Genomic DNA, 20,355 nt, shown 5'->3' on the forward strand with positions numbered 1-20,355 from the left:
AGAGAGATCTTCGAAGATCTGAATAGATTTTCACATACATGGAATTTGCTTTGGTGTTTTGGAGCAACCAAATTAGTATCACAAAAGTCAAAAATCATAAATATGAAATAGAAATTTACAATAAAAAAATATGTAGAATATATCTGTTATTAAAATAAAAAGAGCTGTACAGTGTTACTCTATAGTCTGTCCATGTCTTCGGCGGTGGCAGCAGCATGTCACATTCATTATTACCTCACCAAAAACTTGCACTGTGCATCTGAATTCAACACTAATTTGATTATGTGTGTCAAAGCTGTCGTCAAAGTTGTTGCTAGCCTTTGTATGCTAACATATCTTTCTGACAGAACCTGTCCGTATGCTTAGTGTGACCTGTCATGCCAAAGAAAGTTTGTCTTTTCAAAACAGCTCCAGTCTTACTCCTTTTTTGTAAAATGTACGGCAAAAAAAAATAAAATGCTGCGTTCTGCACACACTGTGACTACAAGACCACATTTTTGGTTGCAGAGTGGAAATACTGATATAAAAGATCATATTAAGACGGCCAATCATTAGCGGTGGCTATCAGCAGGAAGTAGCACCGCTGCAACCTAACGTTTACATTACTTCAGCCAGCAATAGCCATCTGAAATGAGGAGCTCAGGAGGAGATTGCCCACAATCTGGTGATCCAGAGCTTTCCATTCATGGACTGTAGCTAATCTTGTGTGTTACAGGGTTTCACTGCCGCTTTCACAGGAAATGTACAGATTGCATACAGTTTCTTTCAAAATAAACAGACCACATTTCGACAACAGACACACGTGGTTACATTTAGCCAACTCATGCACGTGGTTGTGTTTAGGACAAAAGAACAGGGTTTGGCTGTTTAATCTTACGGGAAGCGAGGCCTCCTGGGTGAAAGTCGGAGGTTCCTGGACCCATCTACCACCACTTGGACTTTTCGCCCACTTAACTTATGTTATTGTCCCGCTGCATTTCCACCTGACGCTGCCGGATGCCATCACACAATAACGGCGACTGGCCGTGTACCATGCTAATGTGGAAGGACAGCTTTTTTCGTCTGTGTCTGACACCGGAAGTCACTGCCCATACTGACATGCTAAACCAACATGATGAACATGGTATGCTATACCTGCTAAACATCAACATGCTAGCTGTACTACTGTACACGTTAGCATGCTAATGTGAGAATTTAGCTCAAGTCTAACCATTGTTTTAGTGATTAAATGATTGCTTCTGGTTATACATAGTTAATTCATATCTCCCTAATTCCTTTATTTTGCTTTGATGTATAATTATATGCTGTCCTACACACACAGACGCACACACACTCACACACAAAGACTCATGTAACACACTGAGCACCTTCTGTTACTGACTGTGCACAGCATCACAGACTGGTCCTCAAGCTGAGCCCATATGTACAACATAATGAACTATTCTCACCTCCTTTTATACAGTTTAACCTCCATTCATTTAAGCGGACACATCTATTGATTCAAACCACAGAGGTAAAAACAATAGAATAGTAAATTCAGTGCTTGATCAATACAGGGATGTGTACAGACACCCAGTATCAATCAGGCCGGTGTGCTGAATTATTAAAAATTGTAGTATTGATAAGCTCCTGTGATTTCGGTTCTGCTTTCGGTATTGGAGATTTAAGATAATAGATTTCCGATATAGACTTCATTTAAAGTTATAATGCACCTTTTGCCGTATCTGCTCCATTTCTCATTTGCAATAAGATAACACATTTTTGTCTACGATGCATTTTTGCTATTCCCTGAAGAAAGATCTCTTTCTCAGAGCCTGTTGTATCTGCAAGGCTCTCTGCCTTTCTCTTAGTGACAATGACAATTAGTGACAAAGGGAAATAGAAATAAACACTCTGGTTACACTTCACTTAAGTCGATACTGACAATGCTCATTGACACAAGTGCAACAAGCCTATTTTATGTAAGGGTGCAAACTAGAGCTCAACCGATATTGGATTTGGATTGGAACAGGAAAAAAACGATAGCCGATTAATCAATTGGCTGAACAATACACTGAGACACACTCACACAGCAGAAGGGACCTGTACCCACTAATCAGCACCTTTTTGCTCCATTCAACACAACCCTCTCCTCCTCAGCTCCAGTCAGTAATGCACATCTGCACGACTAGTGGAGGCTGCGCAGCCATTAGCCACTATCGTAGGCAAGGTCCACCAATAACGCTAGTTTGCAGAACATCCTATCAGCACCAATCAATCAGCGAAACTGATAAATCGGTTGACGTCTAGCAGAAACATGAGCAATCTTTAAAAACATCAAGCAAAAGTGTATCATATACAGGCAGGGATATGCTTGTAATTCATCTCTTGGTGTCCCATACACCTCAGGGATGTTAGTATGCTAGCAGCCTAGAGCCCACACAGAGTTATTAAATGTTGCGAACATGGGTTACTGATTAAATGTGACCATTAGCCAGCTGTTTGTTTAGCTATAAATATTGGTGTGATTATGATTCAATCTGAAATGCTCAAAGCATCATCTGAACTGTCATTCAGAAATTCTGAGACCAAGTTTCAGAGCTCGACAGATTGTTAGCTAATTGGCTATCAATTACATTCCAGCCGTGTACTGCTAGGTTACGACGCTACGAAGAGTGTGTGAAGTAAACATGTCATCTAATTAACATTTAATTCTGTTTTTAGTTTGTTTCATTTTTCTTTAAAAAAAAAAAAGAAAAGAACCAGTAAACATACCGTAACAATAAGCAGTATCAGTAAGAGCAGCAGTACCAATAAAAATCAATACCCATCCCTGTTGATCCTAAATGTACCTGAAGCATGAGCTCATGAATAACAGATGACAACAGCTCTTTTACAGCAGGTCGCCCCTCTTCTGAGGCGCGAGATAATCAGGGAAAGTCATTACACTGATAGTAGCAGGGTGACAGCTGGGTTTAAAAGGTAATAGAGTTGAACTCCAGAGAGATCGAAACAAAAGAGAGAAAGAGATGGAAATGGGATTCAAATGTATTTCTCACAGACATTCAAATTCTCAGGAGATCCAATCCTGTCACTCTCAGGTTCTTCTATATGGGGCTGTGTTACAGGGGCTCCCTTATTTATTCCCTATTCTACTACGTCTTTACCTCTCCTGGAATATTTGACATCACAATGGGGTCTAATCGTGCAGGTCACAGCTCAAGTTTCATAGGTTATGTTTTTTATTTCATTCAGCCATGTTGTTTTCTGATTTCCTTTTAAACCCCCTGAGTGTTTTCCCTCCCTTTTGATGACTTCACCTGCGTCTGATTGTCTGTCCCGCCCTGATTAGCCTCACCTGTGTCTCGTTATCCTTCCCCTCACCAGAGTATTTAGTGTGTGTCTGTTTTCTCTTTCGCCAGTTCATCTTAGCTCCTTGTGTCTAATGTTCCAGCCTTTTGTTTCCCAGTGTCCTATTGATTGACTCTGACTCTGCCTCATGCCTGTTGGATTTGTTTGCTTCCACTGACTGTCCTTCTGTGTATTGAATCCACATTTTATTTTACCCGAACTGTCTCCAGAGTTGTGCGTTTGAGTCCACTTTCACCTGGTTCACCAGTTGTTACAAGTGCACATGTAAATAAATATTCTTTCCTTCAGAACAAGTTTCTCCTGAAATCCTGTTTGTGAAATGAACTCTTTTCGCAGGGGTTGTGATGCTTAAAAAAATGTACTCACTGATTAACAGACGTCTGTTTCGCCAAGTCAATGGGAAAATTCTTTTGGGGCCACGTGGCATCATGTGTTCCACTGTTTGGCTACTTTGAAAACTGGCTTCAAAGCACACCACACTTCCTGTGGGCCTGTTCTGGACACGGCTCTCAACATGGAGGTGGCAGCTAACGGTGCTAACACTATAAACAGTGCTAAACAACAGCAACAGTGCTGACAGAGCTAACATTGCTAACCAGGGGGGAACCAAAGGGTGGGCATGACTCTCTGCGACCACACCGTCCCATTATCAGTGGAGCCACTGTATGAACACAGTGCAAAGCGCCAGCGATGAGCTAGCCAGTGGGATACACACACGCAATAGCATGTACTTGTGAAAGGACCGACTGTAACAAAGTACAAGGAAGCTCAGATTACAACACACACAGAGGGAGCGTGACTTCATTCTCTGCTCAGGACGCCATTACTCCACTATATCTTCATATAGCATACAGTGGTTCGCTGCTATTTTAATGCTCTGCATCAGTCTCTACGCATGCAGCCTTTATTTAAAAAGAAAGACTAAGAATTTCAAGTGATAAATTTACCACTGTTATCATTGTACACTTTATCTGCTCAGTGCTAGAACCGAAAGCTTGACAAGTGTAGCAACAGTAGGTAAAAGGTCAGTTGTCACAATACCACATCATAGTCATCTCTTACCCGTTCATCCCTTTCCAGCTCCAGCCCCGTCTCCAGGAGCTTTTCCTCAAACTCATCCCGCTTGAAGCGCTTGTCATCCTCATGATAGTCACTCCGTTGCTCCTGGGCGGCGATCTCCGGGTCCTCCTTTGGCTGCAGTGGGGCACGGCTGCTTCTCGAGCTCAGGCTGCGCCGAAGCCGGCGGATAAAATTGTCTCCTGAAAACTTGGAGGACTGGCGCCGGATGCCGCCAGGCTTCTGGATCTGGTAAGTGAGCACGTAGTCCACCCGCCGCCGGCCGTCAGAGAAGAATGGGCCTAACCTCAGAGGCGAGCCGTCATCCGAATAAAGATTTTTCATCGGCTAGAAGCAAGACAAGCACAGAGACAAAATATCACAGATTAGTGTATGTACAGAAACATTTCTCAATCCTTAAGAACTAAGACCAAACACTACAAGGTTGACAGTCTCTACAGTATTTTGACTGTATGTAGTGAGATGGGTCGGTTGTATTCAGGTTTTGCAGATTGGGATCATCTCTCACATGCAATCATTCTTGGCAATCACTTGGCCGGCAGTCACCTTGAAAGGAATTCACTTTGAGAGCGATCCTCCATCATGCAAGCATAACTTCCTTGAACTCTCACACACACACACACACACACACACACCATGAAGCATGAAACACTAGTCCAGCTACACTGCCACTCTAATTTTATTCAATACCTTTTCCCCAGTTAAGGAAACCTGTTGGTAACCTGTCGGCTTAAATTGAGAAATACATTTTCCAAGTTCTAATTGTGTGTCATTGTGTTATTTTTAAGTATTTTTATATGAAACTCTTTCTTTTCTCTTCTTGTACAGTCTAAAAATATTTTTGATGACTCAACTTAGCCGTTACATAAATTTATCCAATCACAGAAGATTTGGCATGACTCGTTAAATCCCATTCCCATCATTTTAAAATGCACTTGACCGTTAGCTAGTGTGGGCAGCTGGCAGAGAAATGGTAATTGATAAACTGGCTGCATTTAAATAGTGCTTTTCTACATCAAAAGACAAAGCACTTTGCAATTTGCCTCTAATTCAGCCATTCTCATACAGCAGCAGTGACAGAGCAGCCACACAGTGCTGGTTTAAAGGCCTCACCAGCACTGGGACTATGAGTGTCCTTCGGGTGGTGTTAGAGAAGCCCACAGTGTTAGGGGTTAATCCTCTGAGGAGCCCAAATATGCTGTCTAAATATCACTGAAATCCCAATCCACTGCCTGTTACGTTCTTATTTACATGTGTTATGTGCAGAACGGAAAAGTCAGGGGAGCATCAGAGAAATTAGGGTTTATCGTCAGTAAATATCTACACACAATGTGAAGATAAAGTGGCCTGTACTTGTGGAAATATCTGTGAAATAATAAAAACATTTCAAACAAAGATTGAGACTGACAGGCCGAGTAAGAGCGGGGAGATGGATAACACAGTTGGAGGTTGTATAAGCGCTTCAGGCTATTCATTCTCTGCAGTGCACACCTGATGGTTCACTGGGCTAATGCAGTCTTGGGCACCGTACATTTGAACACTTGCAGTGTAACACCATTTACTGTCCCCAGAGGCATTCAGTGGAGAAGCTCAGCAGAGACAACATAGTGCCGTTCGTGCACCACATGATGTTCAACAAGAAGCAAAAAAACAACAAACATGTGCCTCTCCAACTGAATCATGTTCGCTATTTCATGAAATATTTAATTTACATAGCACGTAGGGTCCACAGAGTGATGCGCATGTTGCATGGTCTATTTATGTTGTGCAATTCCCAGCTGCATTAAATGAAAGGTCATGTTGTCCTTGTCCCATTGTGGATTAAAAAGCCCTAAAACATGTTGATAGGCAGTATCTCTGCACAGATGTCACATACATCTTCTGCATTTTGGTTATGCATGCAACACGGAATAAGAAACCATAAACCAGGGAGCTGAAGATTAAACTCTGCAGTACACCGACAGGCCCTAAATAGGCTGTGTGCACACAATCAAAAGACAATTCTGATGATACATCAAACAGGCACGGATTAAGAATGCAGAGGCCTCAGGCCACAACATGTTGGAGCTGCCTGTAATCCTGTAATGCTGTCATCTCACTCTACTGTTACAGTTTATTAGTAAAGCATACTACCTGTTGGGAACACCTGTAGCTTATGCAGGATTTACACTCATCGACTAAAGCACGTGATCACAACCTGAAGGACAATATTATAATTATATTTATATTAACACCTGTGGATATCTTCTATTATACTGGGATTACACTACATGATTACAACAATACTTTCTTGGGCCAGTGGCAACAATATCAAAACATGAGTCTACAGAGTGTAGCTTAATACACAAGCATGTACTGCCCCACGTCCACCAATACAGTTCAATGATTTAGATTGTTCCACACACACACAGTATCAATAATATAAGAGGAATGGGCAACCACTATTCTCCTGTTCTTTTATTTATTCATCCTTTATTGAGCCAGGAAGATCCCATTGAGATGCAAGATCTCGTCTTCCTGAGAGTCCTGGTCAAGACTGCAGCACAATCAGTCACAAAAGTATAAAAAGTAACCCATGTCATATATTAAAACACAAGAGGAAAACTCGTAAGAGAAAAGTAGTATACAGGCCAAACCAATGACGTCCATACACAATCCACCTCGGCCAAAGACTGTATAGAGCAGCAACATGTTTACTTCAACGCAGTTTTCAATAGACTTTTAAAATGTTCAAGGAAGGGAGTGCTTCTAAGGTAATAGCTTTTTGTTCCTTGAAGGGATTTACTCAGCTTTTAAGACTTAAACAGTACATAAACAGACAGGCAGACCTTATTAAAAGAGGCTGATGCTTTAAAAGAAAATGTAACAACAGGGAAGTGTCAGGACAGAGAGAGATTCATGCCACAAACAATGTTTGTTCACACTTCCTCCTGCTGATTTTGGCAGAGAATCGTTCATAATTGAAAGAATATTAAGCGCTTTCCTAGTGCTTTAATTTTATGTGAGTGTTGTGCTCTAATTAAGTATTATTTGACACTGAAACAGTAGCTTCATGTTGATGTTATTTTGCCCCTCTGAGGTTACTTGGTTGTTTGTGTTGATCTCATCCTCTTGACTAAAGTTGTTTGTTTGCCTTCCTCACTTCAATTGCTCTTCTCGTGCACTGAGCTGAACTGCCAATCAGTGATGTCACTCCCTAATAGGCTCTGCGGGCTCTGCCACAGATTCAACACTGGAATTGGCCAAAAAAAAAAAAACAGGTGACAGGGGCCAACTAGTGCCAACAGTAAGGGACACAATGCGAAAACTGAGGCAACAGACGCTCACTGACGGCCTGACATTGACGAACTGTCAACCCTCGGCTAAGTGTGTCAGGGCCCTAAGAAAATAAAGAACTAGAATGTTTTCTGCAAACAGTTTTCTTGGCTAGTGTCTTGTCTGAAGTCCATCCATCCATCCATCCATCCATCCATCCATCCATCCATTTTCAACCGCTTATCCAGGGCTGGGTCCTGGTGACAGCAGACCAAGCAAAGCACCCAGACATCCCTCTCCCCAGCAACACTTTCCAGCTCCTCCTGGGCGACCTCAAGGCGTTCCCAGTCCAGATGGGATACGTAATCCCTCCAGCGTGTCCGCAGAACACCTCTAACAGGAAGCGCCCAGGAGGCATCCTGATCAGATGACCGAACCACCTCAAGTGACCCCTTTCGATGCGAAGGAGCATCCGAGCTCCCTCTGGATGTCCGAGCTTCTCACTCTATCTCTAAGGCTGGGCTCAGCCACCCCACCGAGGAAACTCATTTCGGCCACTTGGATCCACAATTTCATTCTTTTGGTCACTCCCTAGAGCTCATAGCCGTAGGTGAGAGTTGGGACGTAGATGGACCAGTAAATCCAAAGCTTTGCCTTCAAGTTCAGTTCGACTGTCCGGCGCAACACCCGCATCACTCCAGGAGCTGCACCAAATCGCAGATTCATCTCCAGTCTTGAATCTAAATCTTCAATTAAAGTCTATCTTTTTTAATCAGCCTTTAGAGTAAAAACATCAATCTGTGTTTCAGCCACAGAAAGATTAGGTCTACAAACTTGAAACCCATACAACACAGTAATATGTGGCGCCAGTTTGGCTTCAGCTTAACTTCTCTTCTTATTTTCATATATCAGGACCATTTTTTCTATTTGATTGCTCATGTGTCTGGCCCACTGACTGTGGGGTAATTACATGTAGAACAGGCTCAAAGCACAGAGTGTACTGTACTCCACCACTGTTACACTGAAAACAGCTCCAGCAGGATTTAGATTAGCATTAGGACTCGACCACTACAGCCCAACAACTCACCACTGTGGAAGATGACCTCTAATATGGAAACTTGACTACATTTATTATTCTCATTTCTGTTACATGCCTACAACACACTGAAGCACAACCAGCAACGTTGAATTTTTGATTTCCATATTTATGTTCAGATGTGATCTAGTGTAAGCTTAAAAATAACCCGTCTGTTTGACCTTGTCATGTCTTATCTGCCTGATTACAGCTGAGTGTAGTATCCTGCCACTTGATGAATTGAACTCCAGGCTGTTTGTACTTGTAACCCTGCGAGTGTGCGCGCTGGCTGAGGTTATTGTAACACACTTCTGCGGGCTATCTAACAAAACCACAAGGCGCACATCGGTCAAACACACGCAGATCCTCAGCTGCTGCCGCTGACCCCCAGCGAGCTGACATGCAGTCCAGAAGGCTCGCTGTTTATCACACTGGGTAAACTCTAATAGATAAATCTTTATTTTGATTACATTACATGGGAATTTACGACGCTTTGGGGAAATTATGTCAATGTGGCACCAAAACACTGAAGGACACAAGAGGGAAAAAATAGAACACAGACATAAAAATAAAGTATAAACAACTGTGGGCTTATAAACACTTAATCTTAAAATTAAATATGTGCTTCATATAAAGTCTTTCACTTAATCTGTGTCTAAACAAAATAAAACAAGACGAAGAGTTTACAGCAGCTGCAGTGTAAAGTAAACCAAATTGAAAGACAGAGACAAGCTGAGGTCTAAAGTTTGTTTGTTTGAGCAGTTACGAGGAAGTAAATGCAGAAATAGATTTGATGTTTTGGAGGGTATGTTTCCCATGTTCACCATCTTAGTTCTGCATACTATAATTTGTGGACAAAGCACATGCTAATCAGCGCTAAAACAAAGTACAGCTGGTGCAGATGGAATTCAGTTCAGGTTTTTGGTCACAAACCAAAGCACTGGATAAATGAAAAACTTAACTGATGATTGCTTTCATGGATGGTTAAGGACTCATCAGCAATAGTAATTGATCCTGGTGGGAAAATGATTGTCTGTGCCAAATTTCAGGGCAATTCATCCAATAGTTGTTGAGACTTTTCATCCTGAACCACAAATATCAACCGACCGGTGATGCTAGTCGGTCAGGGAATCGCCTCAGTTGGTAGGATACATCATCAGGGGACCTTGAGCATCTGTACCAAAGTTCATAACAATTTGTTGCATATTTTACGAAATATTTCAGTCTGGACCAAAGAGGTTGACCGATCAGAATATAGTTTGTAAATGGTTTTAGTAGATAATTTAAATCTGCACAAAGAAATCCCTGGAGCTGTGTATTTTCTAATCAAACACATGGAGACAGCTGGATCTCTATCTGTGCAAAGCCGCCAGCCCACAGGGGCCTCGAGGGCCCCATGTTCACTACGTGGCAATTAGTTTGTGGTAATTTGATTGATTGAGATTTTTTGGATAGTGTGCACCACTAAAGTGCTTAATTAACTGGAAGGATAAACAGCCTTGTCTTGTCTTTAGGGAGCTTATGTCAAAATTTAGTTTTACATTCAGTTTAATGGAAAGACCAGAAATAAACCTGTGGTTGGTAATATTCCAGCAGAGGAGCATCTAGGGTTCTAGGTGACATATAATAAAGCCACCGTGTGAAGTCTGCCTCTGCCGTGACGTGCATGTCGGACAAAAAGTAGCCAAATAAAAAATCAGAGTCTATCAAGAAAACAATCAGCGGTGAAATTTGTTTCAAGACACTTCAGGTAAACGAATAATCCTTCAGAAAAGTTTGATTTGAGAGCACATACCTCCTCCAAAGTGTTTGTTTATGCGCTCCGCCACTGTAAATCACCGCAGGCCTCGATGCTGCTCTGATGGTCCTGCAGCGCACTCAGCTTATTTGGATCGAGCAACTGGGTGATTTATTCATGCGTAGTAATGATTATGCCTACTGATTAAACGCACGCGTCATTTTCAATTTTTTATTAACAGAAATCAGGCTGATGTTTGTATCAAAATAGGCTATATATCATGAATTACTAGAAAACAAATACATTCTATGTCAAATCAAGATGTTCAGCAGCAGTGAGCACCCCCATATAGTCAGAATGGTACAGTCTTGTTTCATAACCACATTTTGCGACGATTCAACGGCGAGACTGGCAGTCGAACCAGACTTCTCCGAATCGAATCACCGAATCATCGACTCTTCAGGGTCACCCCTAGCACGGACCACGTGGGCTGTAGACATGCTCCAGTCTCTTGTTTCACACTGCAGTCCAGTCCAAAACGCTGCTATCAAGCCAGCCGCAGCCGCCTCACCACGGTGGAGTTAGTTTTAAATTGGATATTTGACAGCCATTCACTCCAGACACAACTGCACCTTTTAGTTTCACTTTCACCTGATGTTGGCAGGAGGATAGTAAGCTCACCTCCCATTTACTGCCGAGGTCTGAAGCGAATCATCAATTGTACTATGAATAAAACCACCTGCACGTCTACATGACCGCAACTATGCAGTGACTGTGCAGTCAATGCAGGAAGTATGTCTGAGCCATAATGTAAAAGGAGTAGCTTGCTGATGATTAAGCATCTTTAAGCTCATTGTTTTGGTTTTATGGCTTGAAACTTCCAACATGTCCTCATACCTAAATGACAGAATAGGCTGGTTGCCAATGACTCCTGAAACACATAATTGACTGTTAGAGAGTACAAGCGACAGGCACATGCACTCATGTTGTGAAGCAGTCGCAGTTTATTTGGTTAGTTTTAGGAAAAGATCATACTTTGGGTTCAAATAACTACATTTTGTACGTAACTTAAAGGTCCAGTGTGTAGGATTTAGGGGGACACATCGTCAGAAATGGAATATAACATAATAAGTATGTTTTCTTTAGAGTATAATCACCTGGAAATAGGAAACGTACTGTGTCCGTTACCGGATGGTAAATGGTAAATGGACTGCACTTGTACAGCGCTTTTTGAATCTTCCGACTACTCAAAGCGCTTTAACACTACCTGTCATATTCACCCATTCACACACTGGTGGCCGAGGCTGCTGTACATGGTGCCACCTGCTCAATAACCATTCACACAAAAATGGAGAAGCCATCGGAAGCAACCTGGGGTTCAGTATCTTGCCCAAGGATACTTCAACATGCGGAGCGGAGGAGCTGATAAGTGGATGACCCGCTCTGCCTCTGAACTACAGTCGTGGGTGCTCGTCTACAGAGGTTTGGCTCCAGATGGACAAAAATCAAACACCGACTCTAGATAGGACCTTTTGTGTTTGTGCCACTAGTTAGCACCTCCTCCATTTTAATGTTTAACAGCTTCATTCTGTGTGTTTACCAGCTATAATCACCAGGTCCATTTGTTTTGGAGAGGAAGAGACCTCTGCCAATAATTCGAACCAACAGGGTGTTAGGGTGTCCACTTTCCCTCTCCCTTGTGTTTCCTGTTTCCCCTTGTGTCTCATGTTTGTTTGTAGTCTGTCTCTGTGTATTTGCTGGATGTGGCCTCCTGGTTCCCCCCTCCTGCCAATCCTCCTGAGGGCTGTGCTGAACCTGCACACCTGAACCTCTTCTACAATCAAGCCACTGCAGTATAAAACCCCAGCTCAGACATCCAGACTCTGCCAGATTGGTCAGTCTCCTTGCAACACAGACATCAAGACCAACTTCTAGTTTTTTGACACTTTGTCATTTTGTGCTTTTGGACATCAGTTCACACTGTGCTGTGTCTCAGGTTCACCACGCCAGCCTCAACCAGTACCCGCCACGTCCAGCCTCGTTCTCGTCTTCTGCCTCCGGATTCGGACTGCTCTACTTCACCATTCCCTGCCCACAACAGCCATCGTAATAACCTGCCTTAAACCATTCAGTTTCCTGGTTGTGTTTGCATTAGTGTCTCAACTTGAACTGCCACAACTCAGGGAAATACAGTTTTGATAAGGACATTAGATTCTCCAATGTATGATCCCTAAATACAAATACTGGTCTCACATTGCAGAGGGTAATCTGATCATAGCATTTTCACTGTTCTGTGTATTTGTTTCATTATCAGTCATCAGTAATGACTCAATAAAACAGACTACATGCAGGTGTACCTAATAAAGTGACTAGAGAGTATGCAGTATGTAACAATGACAGATATGGGAGTCTGGAGACAGCACTTCCTGCATGGGAATTTGTGACCACAATAAAAGCAGCTGGTATACAACACTGATGTTTACATGTGATAAAGAGGCGATTACAGGACAATAACATGTTGAAGATCAGACTCAATGAGTCAATAAAAGAGTCATAAACTCTGGCTAAATGAAGGTGAATTGCCTTCATGGTCGTAGATCAACAATGAATCAGAACACTAATATTGACACAGCAGGAACAGCTTTCTCTCTTTACAGCCACTGACCCAGTGTACACATCAGTGTGTGTGTTCTGTGTGTGTGATAAGACGTATCATGAGGGGCTGGTATGTGCGTGAATGTGTATACTGCATATAACCCCCTGCCTCATCCCCACCACACACACACACACACACACACACACACATACACACTCATCCTTTGCCGTCTCTCAACAGGAAGTAGTCATAGCTACAAAAGTCAGAGGTCGTTTCTCAGAGGGCGCATGAGGATGTGGTGGTGTACGCATCATTCACCAATAGGAACTGTTTTCTCACTAAGCCACCGGGAAATGAGGTTCTCCTCTCCTCTGGGCTTCCACATGAACACAGCCACCCACACACACACACACACACACACACACATACACACACACACATATCTGAGCCATAATAAGCTCAAGGCTGAGACGAACCAGTAGTTTTCAAGTCAATAATGTTTTTCACAGCAGCAGTAAGGCTCCATGTAGCAGCTGGAGGAGTCGGGTTTTGGATGTTCAGGGCTTTAAATCATTTTTATTTCAGTAAACTGTCGGGCCCCAGTACCAATAATGCATCTGGCATAGCTGAGATTATTTAAAGGGTCGTTTCACCCAAATGAACAAAAACACATTTACTTCTAGTGGTGTCCATTAGGAGTGTGCCACATCATCTCTTTCACGATAACACCAGTATAATTTTTACTTATGCTTGCAATATTTTGACCTGTTGACATATTGACGTCATACTGTTACCCACGGCAACAAGCATGGCTGAAAGCGAAATTATTACAGACTCTGCAGTGGTTCAGAAAAGAGGAGCAGCTTCAGTAGTGTGGAATAAACTGTGGCGTCCTGAATGTTTCAAGAACAGCCTCGGACTCTTTTAGTGACTAAGGGAGCGATCACACGGAGATGAAACGCCAGAAACGCGACGCCAGTAAAACCATTGTTTTCCTATGATACGGCGCGTCTGACCGGCGTTCAAGCGTCTTTTTAGACGGGCGTTTTTGTAGATGCTTCTTTTTAAACGCGCGTGTTTAGAGGCGCATAGACGCTGAAAAGTTAAAATATTTTCAACTTTTTGAGCGTCAGACGCCAGTAGCTAGCGCGCATTGAATAAACGCTCCCAGCGTTTCAAGCGTCTTTGAAGCGTCCGCGTCTCTAGCGTCTCATTTCTTTGCGATCGCCCCCTTACCGCTCAGAGGGAACTCATTCAGCGGCTCCTCTGGCAGCAGCACAGCGTCTCTCCCTCTCCTCTCTCACCTTTTGTCATAAACCTTTGGTTATGTAAACCTACATGATGCTCGCAGCTCGACAAAAAACTACCTATATGTAAATGTGTGATAGTTGTGGTGTCATAACAGCCTGTCACAGGTTACAGCGTGATGATTAGAGGAGAATAATTTGTCATATGATCAAGAATAAAATATCATGATATTATTGTTATTTTAGGGCCATATCGCCCACTCCTAGTGTCCATGCAGATTAGTTTGTTTTTATAGTGATCACATCTGTTGGGGTGAAACTGTTCACTGTAAGTGGATAATCATTAATATCTCTTTATTTCTCATGCAGATTACTATCTAACTGACATTTATGTATTAAGTAATGAAATGGAAACCGAATTTTATTGACTGTTTCAAATTACAGCACAAATCAAATTAGGCTACTGTACTGTGTATTATCCAAGTACACTACAGCACAGTACTCAATCTACATGATCCCTATGCACATTTTCTGTCTCCATCACTAGCAGCCATATGAAAAGTTTCACTGCTGCATCTCACTGGCTCATTTTTGGCAGTTTGTCATAAACTTCGAGACTGCGTTATTCATGAAGATAAATTGACTTAATTTTTCCTTATTTGATTTGAATGTGCACGCAGCAGCAGCCGCAGCTCACCAGCTGCAAGCAGACAGGTTATCTTGAGGCAAAGTATCATGGAAGTAAAGTTAAAAAAAAAAAATACAGTCAAAATAGTTTTAAATTGGTTTTTCACATGTTGTCATGTATGAAAAGACCCAACATTTTTGTTACTTTTTATCTATTTAACCTTTATTTAGCCAGGAAGTCCCATTGAGATTGAAGATCTCATACAAGAGAGACCTGGCCGAGGTACCAGCCAATCAAAACACATTAAAATGCAACAAATACAACATATAATACAGAAAATCCACAATCAGACAACAGCTATTCAAACATAAAGGCCTCTCAAGGAAAACAAGCACATGTCTCTGTCACCACATTCTTTATGACGCCCTTAAATTCACCAATGGATACTGTAAGCGAACTACTTGATCACTGAAAGAAAATTTTGTGTTTGTATGGGAATGATTCCCTCTGACGCAAAAAAAAATAGACCTTTTAAAATACTTCATCGCACCAGTGGAAAAGAGAAGCAGCTTTCATTTTGCTGCAAAGCAGAAGTCCATTTGGGACCAAAACTTCCTCTGAGCTCGACCACATGTACAATCAATTATGCAAATGAACCTTTAAGCCCTATTTTCATATCCACTGAGACTGGCCGCGGCTGCTTTTCAATTTGGGATTTAAGTAATATTCAGTCCTAGTTATAGATTATTTTTTTCCAGCCCATCATCCCAAGATTACCATTTAATTATCTTGTTTTTGGACAAAGAAAACTTTTTTTTATTTTTTTTTTTATTTTGTTGTTTGTTGTTTTACTCTGTATGCTTTTGATTGCTTGCTATTATTGTTTTTAGCATGTGTTTCTTGTGCTTTGATCTGTGAAATCTGTATTGCACTTTGGGTATGAAATGTGCTATATGTACATTTTCCTTGTATTGATTAATCTGAATTATCTTATTTACTTACAAATTATGCATTTCTGTGCTCATATTTATGTTTTAAATGATATCAAATTCATATTCCAAGACTAAGCCTTCATTACGTCATCATGTCAAGCTCATTGTTTAGCTGTCTGGCTGCACCTTGGTTCAAAGCTCTCATAGAGCCGTTCTCAACCCCTTCAGGCAACCTTTTTCAGGTTAAAAAAAATCTAAAACAGATGCACTGTGAGGTTTAATGAATATTCTCTAGTGTTGTTTCATTTAGATCTTTGTTCTCCGGTATAAATGATTTCTGTAGTGCTGGTTGCCGTGACATTGAATATGCAGGTTTATTAAAGAGAGGTGCTGAGCTGGAAGAATATCCTTCAGCTCAAGTGGCGCTTAAAGTGTTGTTCTCTTCACAGGCTGTTCACTGCTGCTTAAGCTCAATATCCAAGAGCTATGTTGCATTTTAATCATTTAATATGTAACACTTCCTGTTCCCCTGACACTGGATGATTAGAAAAGCAAATGTGAAAACTATGGAGTTGGCTGTCGTCCAAATCACTGCTGTGTTATCAAACAGAGCAAAAAACTGCACATTTATATAGGCACTGGATCAACAAATTCATTTTATGAGTGCACTAAAGAAACACTAACAAGGGATGAGTCCAAAGACTGTCCACATGAAATTATTGATGGTTGTTTGTTGGCTGTTTCAAACGATTTGTGCACCACATCGCTGAGTAATTCCCAGTGGTCGCCATGTGTATGAACAGCATTTCCCTGCAGCAGCAATCTCACATGCCTAACTGAACTGTGCACAACATACCTGAGCAACCCGATCACATTGTGGAGACATTGAAAGTTTACCCAGCAATGTTTTTTTCTTTTTGTGCCATAATCCCAGCAAGAAAATCAGCCACGAAGCCACTGAAATACACCCAAAGTCGCTGGAAACAGTGATGGATCGCTACAAAACACCAACATCTGGTGCCTAAAAAGCCGCTGAAAACACAGCAACGAGTCACTACAAAACACAGACGACTGGTGCCTATAAAGCCAATGAAAACAGTGACGAGTTGGTATAAAACACCCATGTAAAAGCTAATCCAAAAGCAGCTGATAACACCACAACAGCTCACCAGAAACGGGTCCATGTCATTGGTTCGACAGCCCATTGGTTCGACATCCCATTAGTCCGACTGTCCGCGGTGCTGAACGGCTCGCGGCGGGCGTATGGTGCGCCACAACCGGCTTGAGGCAGAGCAGGCTCACGGCTTATGTGTTTGTCACTTTCTTTTTCATTTTAACCCACACCATGATCTTTTCCTGACCCTAACCAAGTGGTTTTTGTGCCTAAACCTAACCAGACCTTAACCACAGGGCATCATGATGATTTCGGAACGGACTTCGGAACAATGAGTTTAATATGGTTGGAACAATGGGATGTCGAACCAATGGGCTGTCGAACCAATGGGCAGTTCCCCCACAAACACCTGTATTATGTGGTGCCTAAAAATCCACTAGAAACACAGCAACAGGCCACTATAAAACATCTGCATTTGGTGCCTAAAGAACTGCTGGAAACAGTGACAGTTAGCTACAAAACACCTGGGGTCCGTTTCACAAAGCAGGTTCAACAAACTCTGAGTCTAATCCTGAACTCTGAGTTGATCTACTCTGAGATAGGAAACTTTGAGTTTCCGGTTCCAGAACAGCTGATTTGAATCAGTTTAATCAACTCGGAGTAGTTTCACCTGGAGTTAAGTGCGTGCACCACGACTATAAAAAGCCAGCATCAATGGAGCCCCGATTCGACGAGTCACCATGGCAACGGGGAAGAGGAGGGCTGCGTTTTTCACCCCACTAGAATTACAAATCTTAATGCGCTCATACGGTGAGTTTGCACACGTTTTCAAAAAGAAGTGAAACACCGCTGCAGCTGCAAAAGAGAGGGAGACGGCGTGGGAGAACATTGGCTCGGGTCAGTGCGTAAGTTTAAATGTAGTCCTTTGCAATCACAATAATATTACAGGGGAAAACTGCTTGAATGGTAGCCTATTAATTTATTTCATTTAGGTGCAATCCCGCGGGGGAGAAGCGCACTTGGCAGCAGCTTAGGATTAAATATAAAAACATTGTTCAAACAGGTNCTCCTCACTCCTAACTCCTGACTCCTTAAATGTTTTCCTAAGTGGGAGGGACTAAACAGTTAGGTAAGGTGGCTAGGTTAGGTGGTTAGCAGTAATTTTAAGAGACTTGGGACGCACCCCATGACATGTCAACACAGTCTCAGAAATATGTGAAATAAAAAGGACCTCTTAAACAAAACAACACCTTATGTGGTGGTGGGCACAAATTTGTTAAAGTTACATGCCGACAACACAAAAACAATGCCAATGCAAAGTCAATCATAAATGGTTGCAAGTTTGGTTATGTCTAGAGAACAAAAAATAAAAAAAATACTTACTGGTATCTACTGACTCTGATTTTTTTAATGATTTTTTTTAAAAAGACAGAGGGCAGAACTAGGCTACGCCAAAACTCGCCTGCTGACTGAATGAATGAGGAAATCAAATGGAGTGTGTGGCTCTGAAAGAGGGCGGAGACAGAGAGAAACTCGAGGTTCATTGAGAAAAACCTGGTCCCGACCAGGTTAGGTTCATAGAGTCTGTTACTACGGTAACTGACCGAGAGCTTAAGTTACCTCTCCCTCTGAAACAGGCTAGAGTTACCCCTCTTTCTCTGGTTTGTGTTACCTCCCTTTTTGAAACGGAAAACTCAGAGTTTCCCTCATTTCAGGGTTAACAGACTCTGAGTTTTCACTAAACCTGCTTTGTGAAACGGACCCCTGATTTGGTGCCTAACAGCAACTGATAACACGGCAACAGATCATCACAAAACACTTGTATTTGGTGCCTAAAAATCCACTAGAAACACAGCAACAGGTCACTATAAAACACCCATGTCTGGTGCCTAAAAAGCCACTGGAAACAGTGACAGGTTGCTACAAAACACCCAATTTGGTGCCTGAAAAGCCACTGGAAACACTGCGATTGTTACAAAACACCTGCATTTGGTGCCTAGAAAGCCACCGGAAACAGTGATGGGTTGCTCCAAAACACGGATGTTTGGTGTCTAACAAGCTGCTGGAAACACAGCAATGACTCACTAAATTACAGCCGCGTTTGTTGTCTCTTGGTCTCAAAAAGTGATCTGCAGCTTGGCAGGCATCTCGCCAATGTGAAGCCATTCACCATCCCCTCCACCTCCAGGTGACAAAGTCAGCTCATAAACTGTCACTATCACACTAATATGATACATATGAAACGTGCAAATGTAATGCATTTGTACAATACCAGCATTTTCTCCTGGCTACTGCACTGACCTGAGCTCCAGAGCATCACTTGTTTCCATGGTGACTGTGTGGAGCCTGATCATAAAACACACTCACATAACAGGGGTGACATAGAGTATGTATGTTGGCCCACCTGTGTGCTCTTGACCTTGTATCAGTCCTAACACGATGCTCTTTTTCAGGGTGAACAATGATTTGATGGACTTGAAGATACATTGCTGTCAGTGGGAATTTTCTTCAAGAAATGGTTCGATCTTTATTGTTTGCCGCATTGCTGTGTAAGCAGATACACAAACTGTTGTGTGTAAATGTTGCATCAGCACATTGACTGTGTGTACAGTATGTGGCAACAAGATTTTAATGAATACTTTTCCCTCACAGACACTAGATTTAAATTAAAATGTGCCTTAACAGACTCCATTGGCTCCTAACTACTTCTTATGAGACTATCAGTCCAAACAGGGAAATTAATTTATTTCTCATGATAAAAGCTTCATCACCTTTAATACACTTTAATATACTGCATGTATCAACAGATTAGTCTCCAGTCTTATTGTCAAGACGGTGACTCTGGACCTCTGGTTCTAATTCAGCCTTGTGATCTTAACGATCTGCAAATGTTAATGAGCCTTCACAGACACAGAAAGAGGGGCACCACTGTACATTAACAGAAGATCTTTCTCTCTTTGGTGGCTGTAAACACAACTCACAGTCCTGTTCTTGACTCTGGTCAGTCTGCTCTCGTGTACTGTTTTCTTACAAAAAGTAATGCCCCAAAAGTTGAACATATCCTATGTGATCATGAGCTAATAATTCATGTAAAACCCCATATTTGGGAAGGCTGAGATCAATGTAGTGATGCGAGCAAAGAAGGAAGCGTTCCAGTATGGTTGGAGGTTGGGGTGGTGGATGGGTCACAAAACACAGGACTTTCCCTCGGGAGACGAGGATGCGACACTGTGCGAACTTGGAGTGAACTTTGAGTCATTTTAAGGAACGTTGTCGCCATGTTTTGGATGGCTTTGGCTCAGAAGGTAGAGCGGGTCGTCTACTAACAGAAGATCAGCAATT

The 20,355-nt window shown here is 42.1% G+C and overlaps 1 protein-coding gene across 1 annotated transcript in view; it reads right to left on the reverse strand.

Moving 5' to 3' along the window:
• The window catches only part of LOC126394345 (anoctamin-1-like), a 101,711-nt gene that overhangs the window by 68,723 nt on the left and 12,633 nt on the right, over positions 1-20,355 (reverse strand). Inside the window, exon 3 of the mRNA XM_050051115.1 lies at positions 4,414-4,755. Within this exon, the coding sequence (XP_049907072.1) occupies positions 4,414-4,755 (342 nt within the window). The remainder of the gene's footprint in view (positions 1-4,413; positions 4,756-20,355) is intronic.

This window comes from Epinephelus moara, chromosome 1 (assembly GCF_006386435.1).
Source record: "Epinephelus moara isolate mb chromosome 1, YSFRI_EMoa_1.0, whole genome shotgun sequence".
Classification (NCBI taxonomy): domain Eukaryota; kingdom Metazoa; phylum Chordata; class Actinopteri; order Perciformes; family Serranidae; genus Epinephelus; species Epinephelus moara.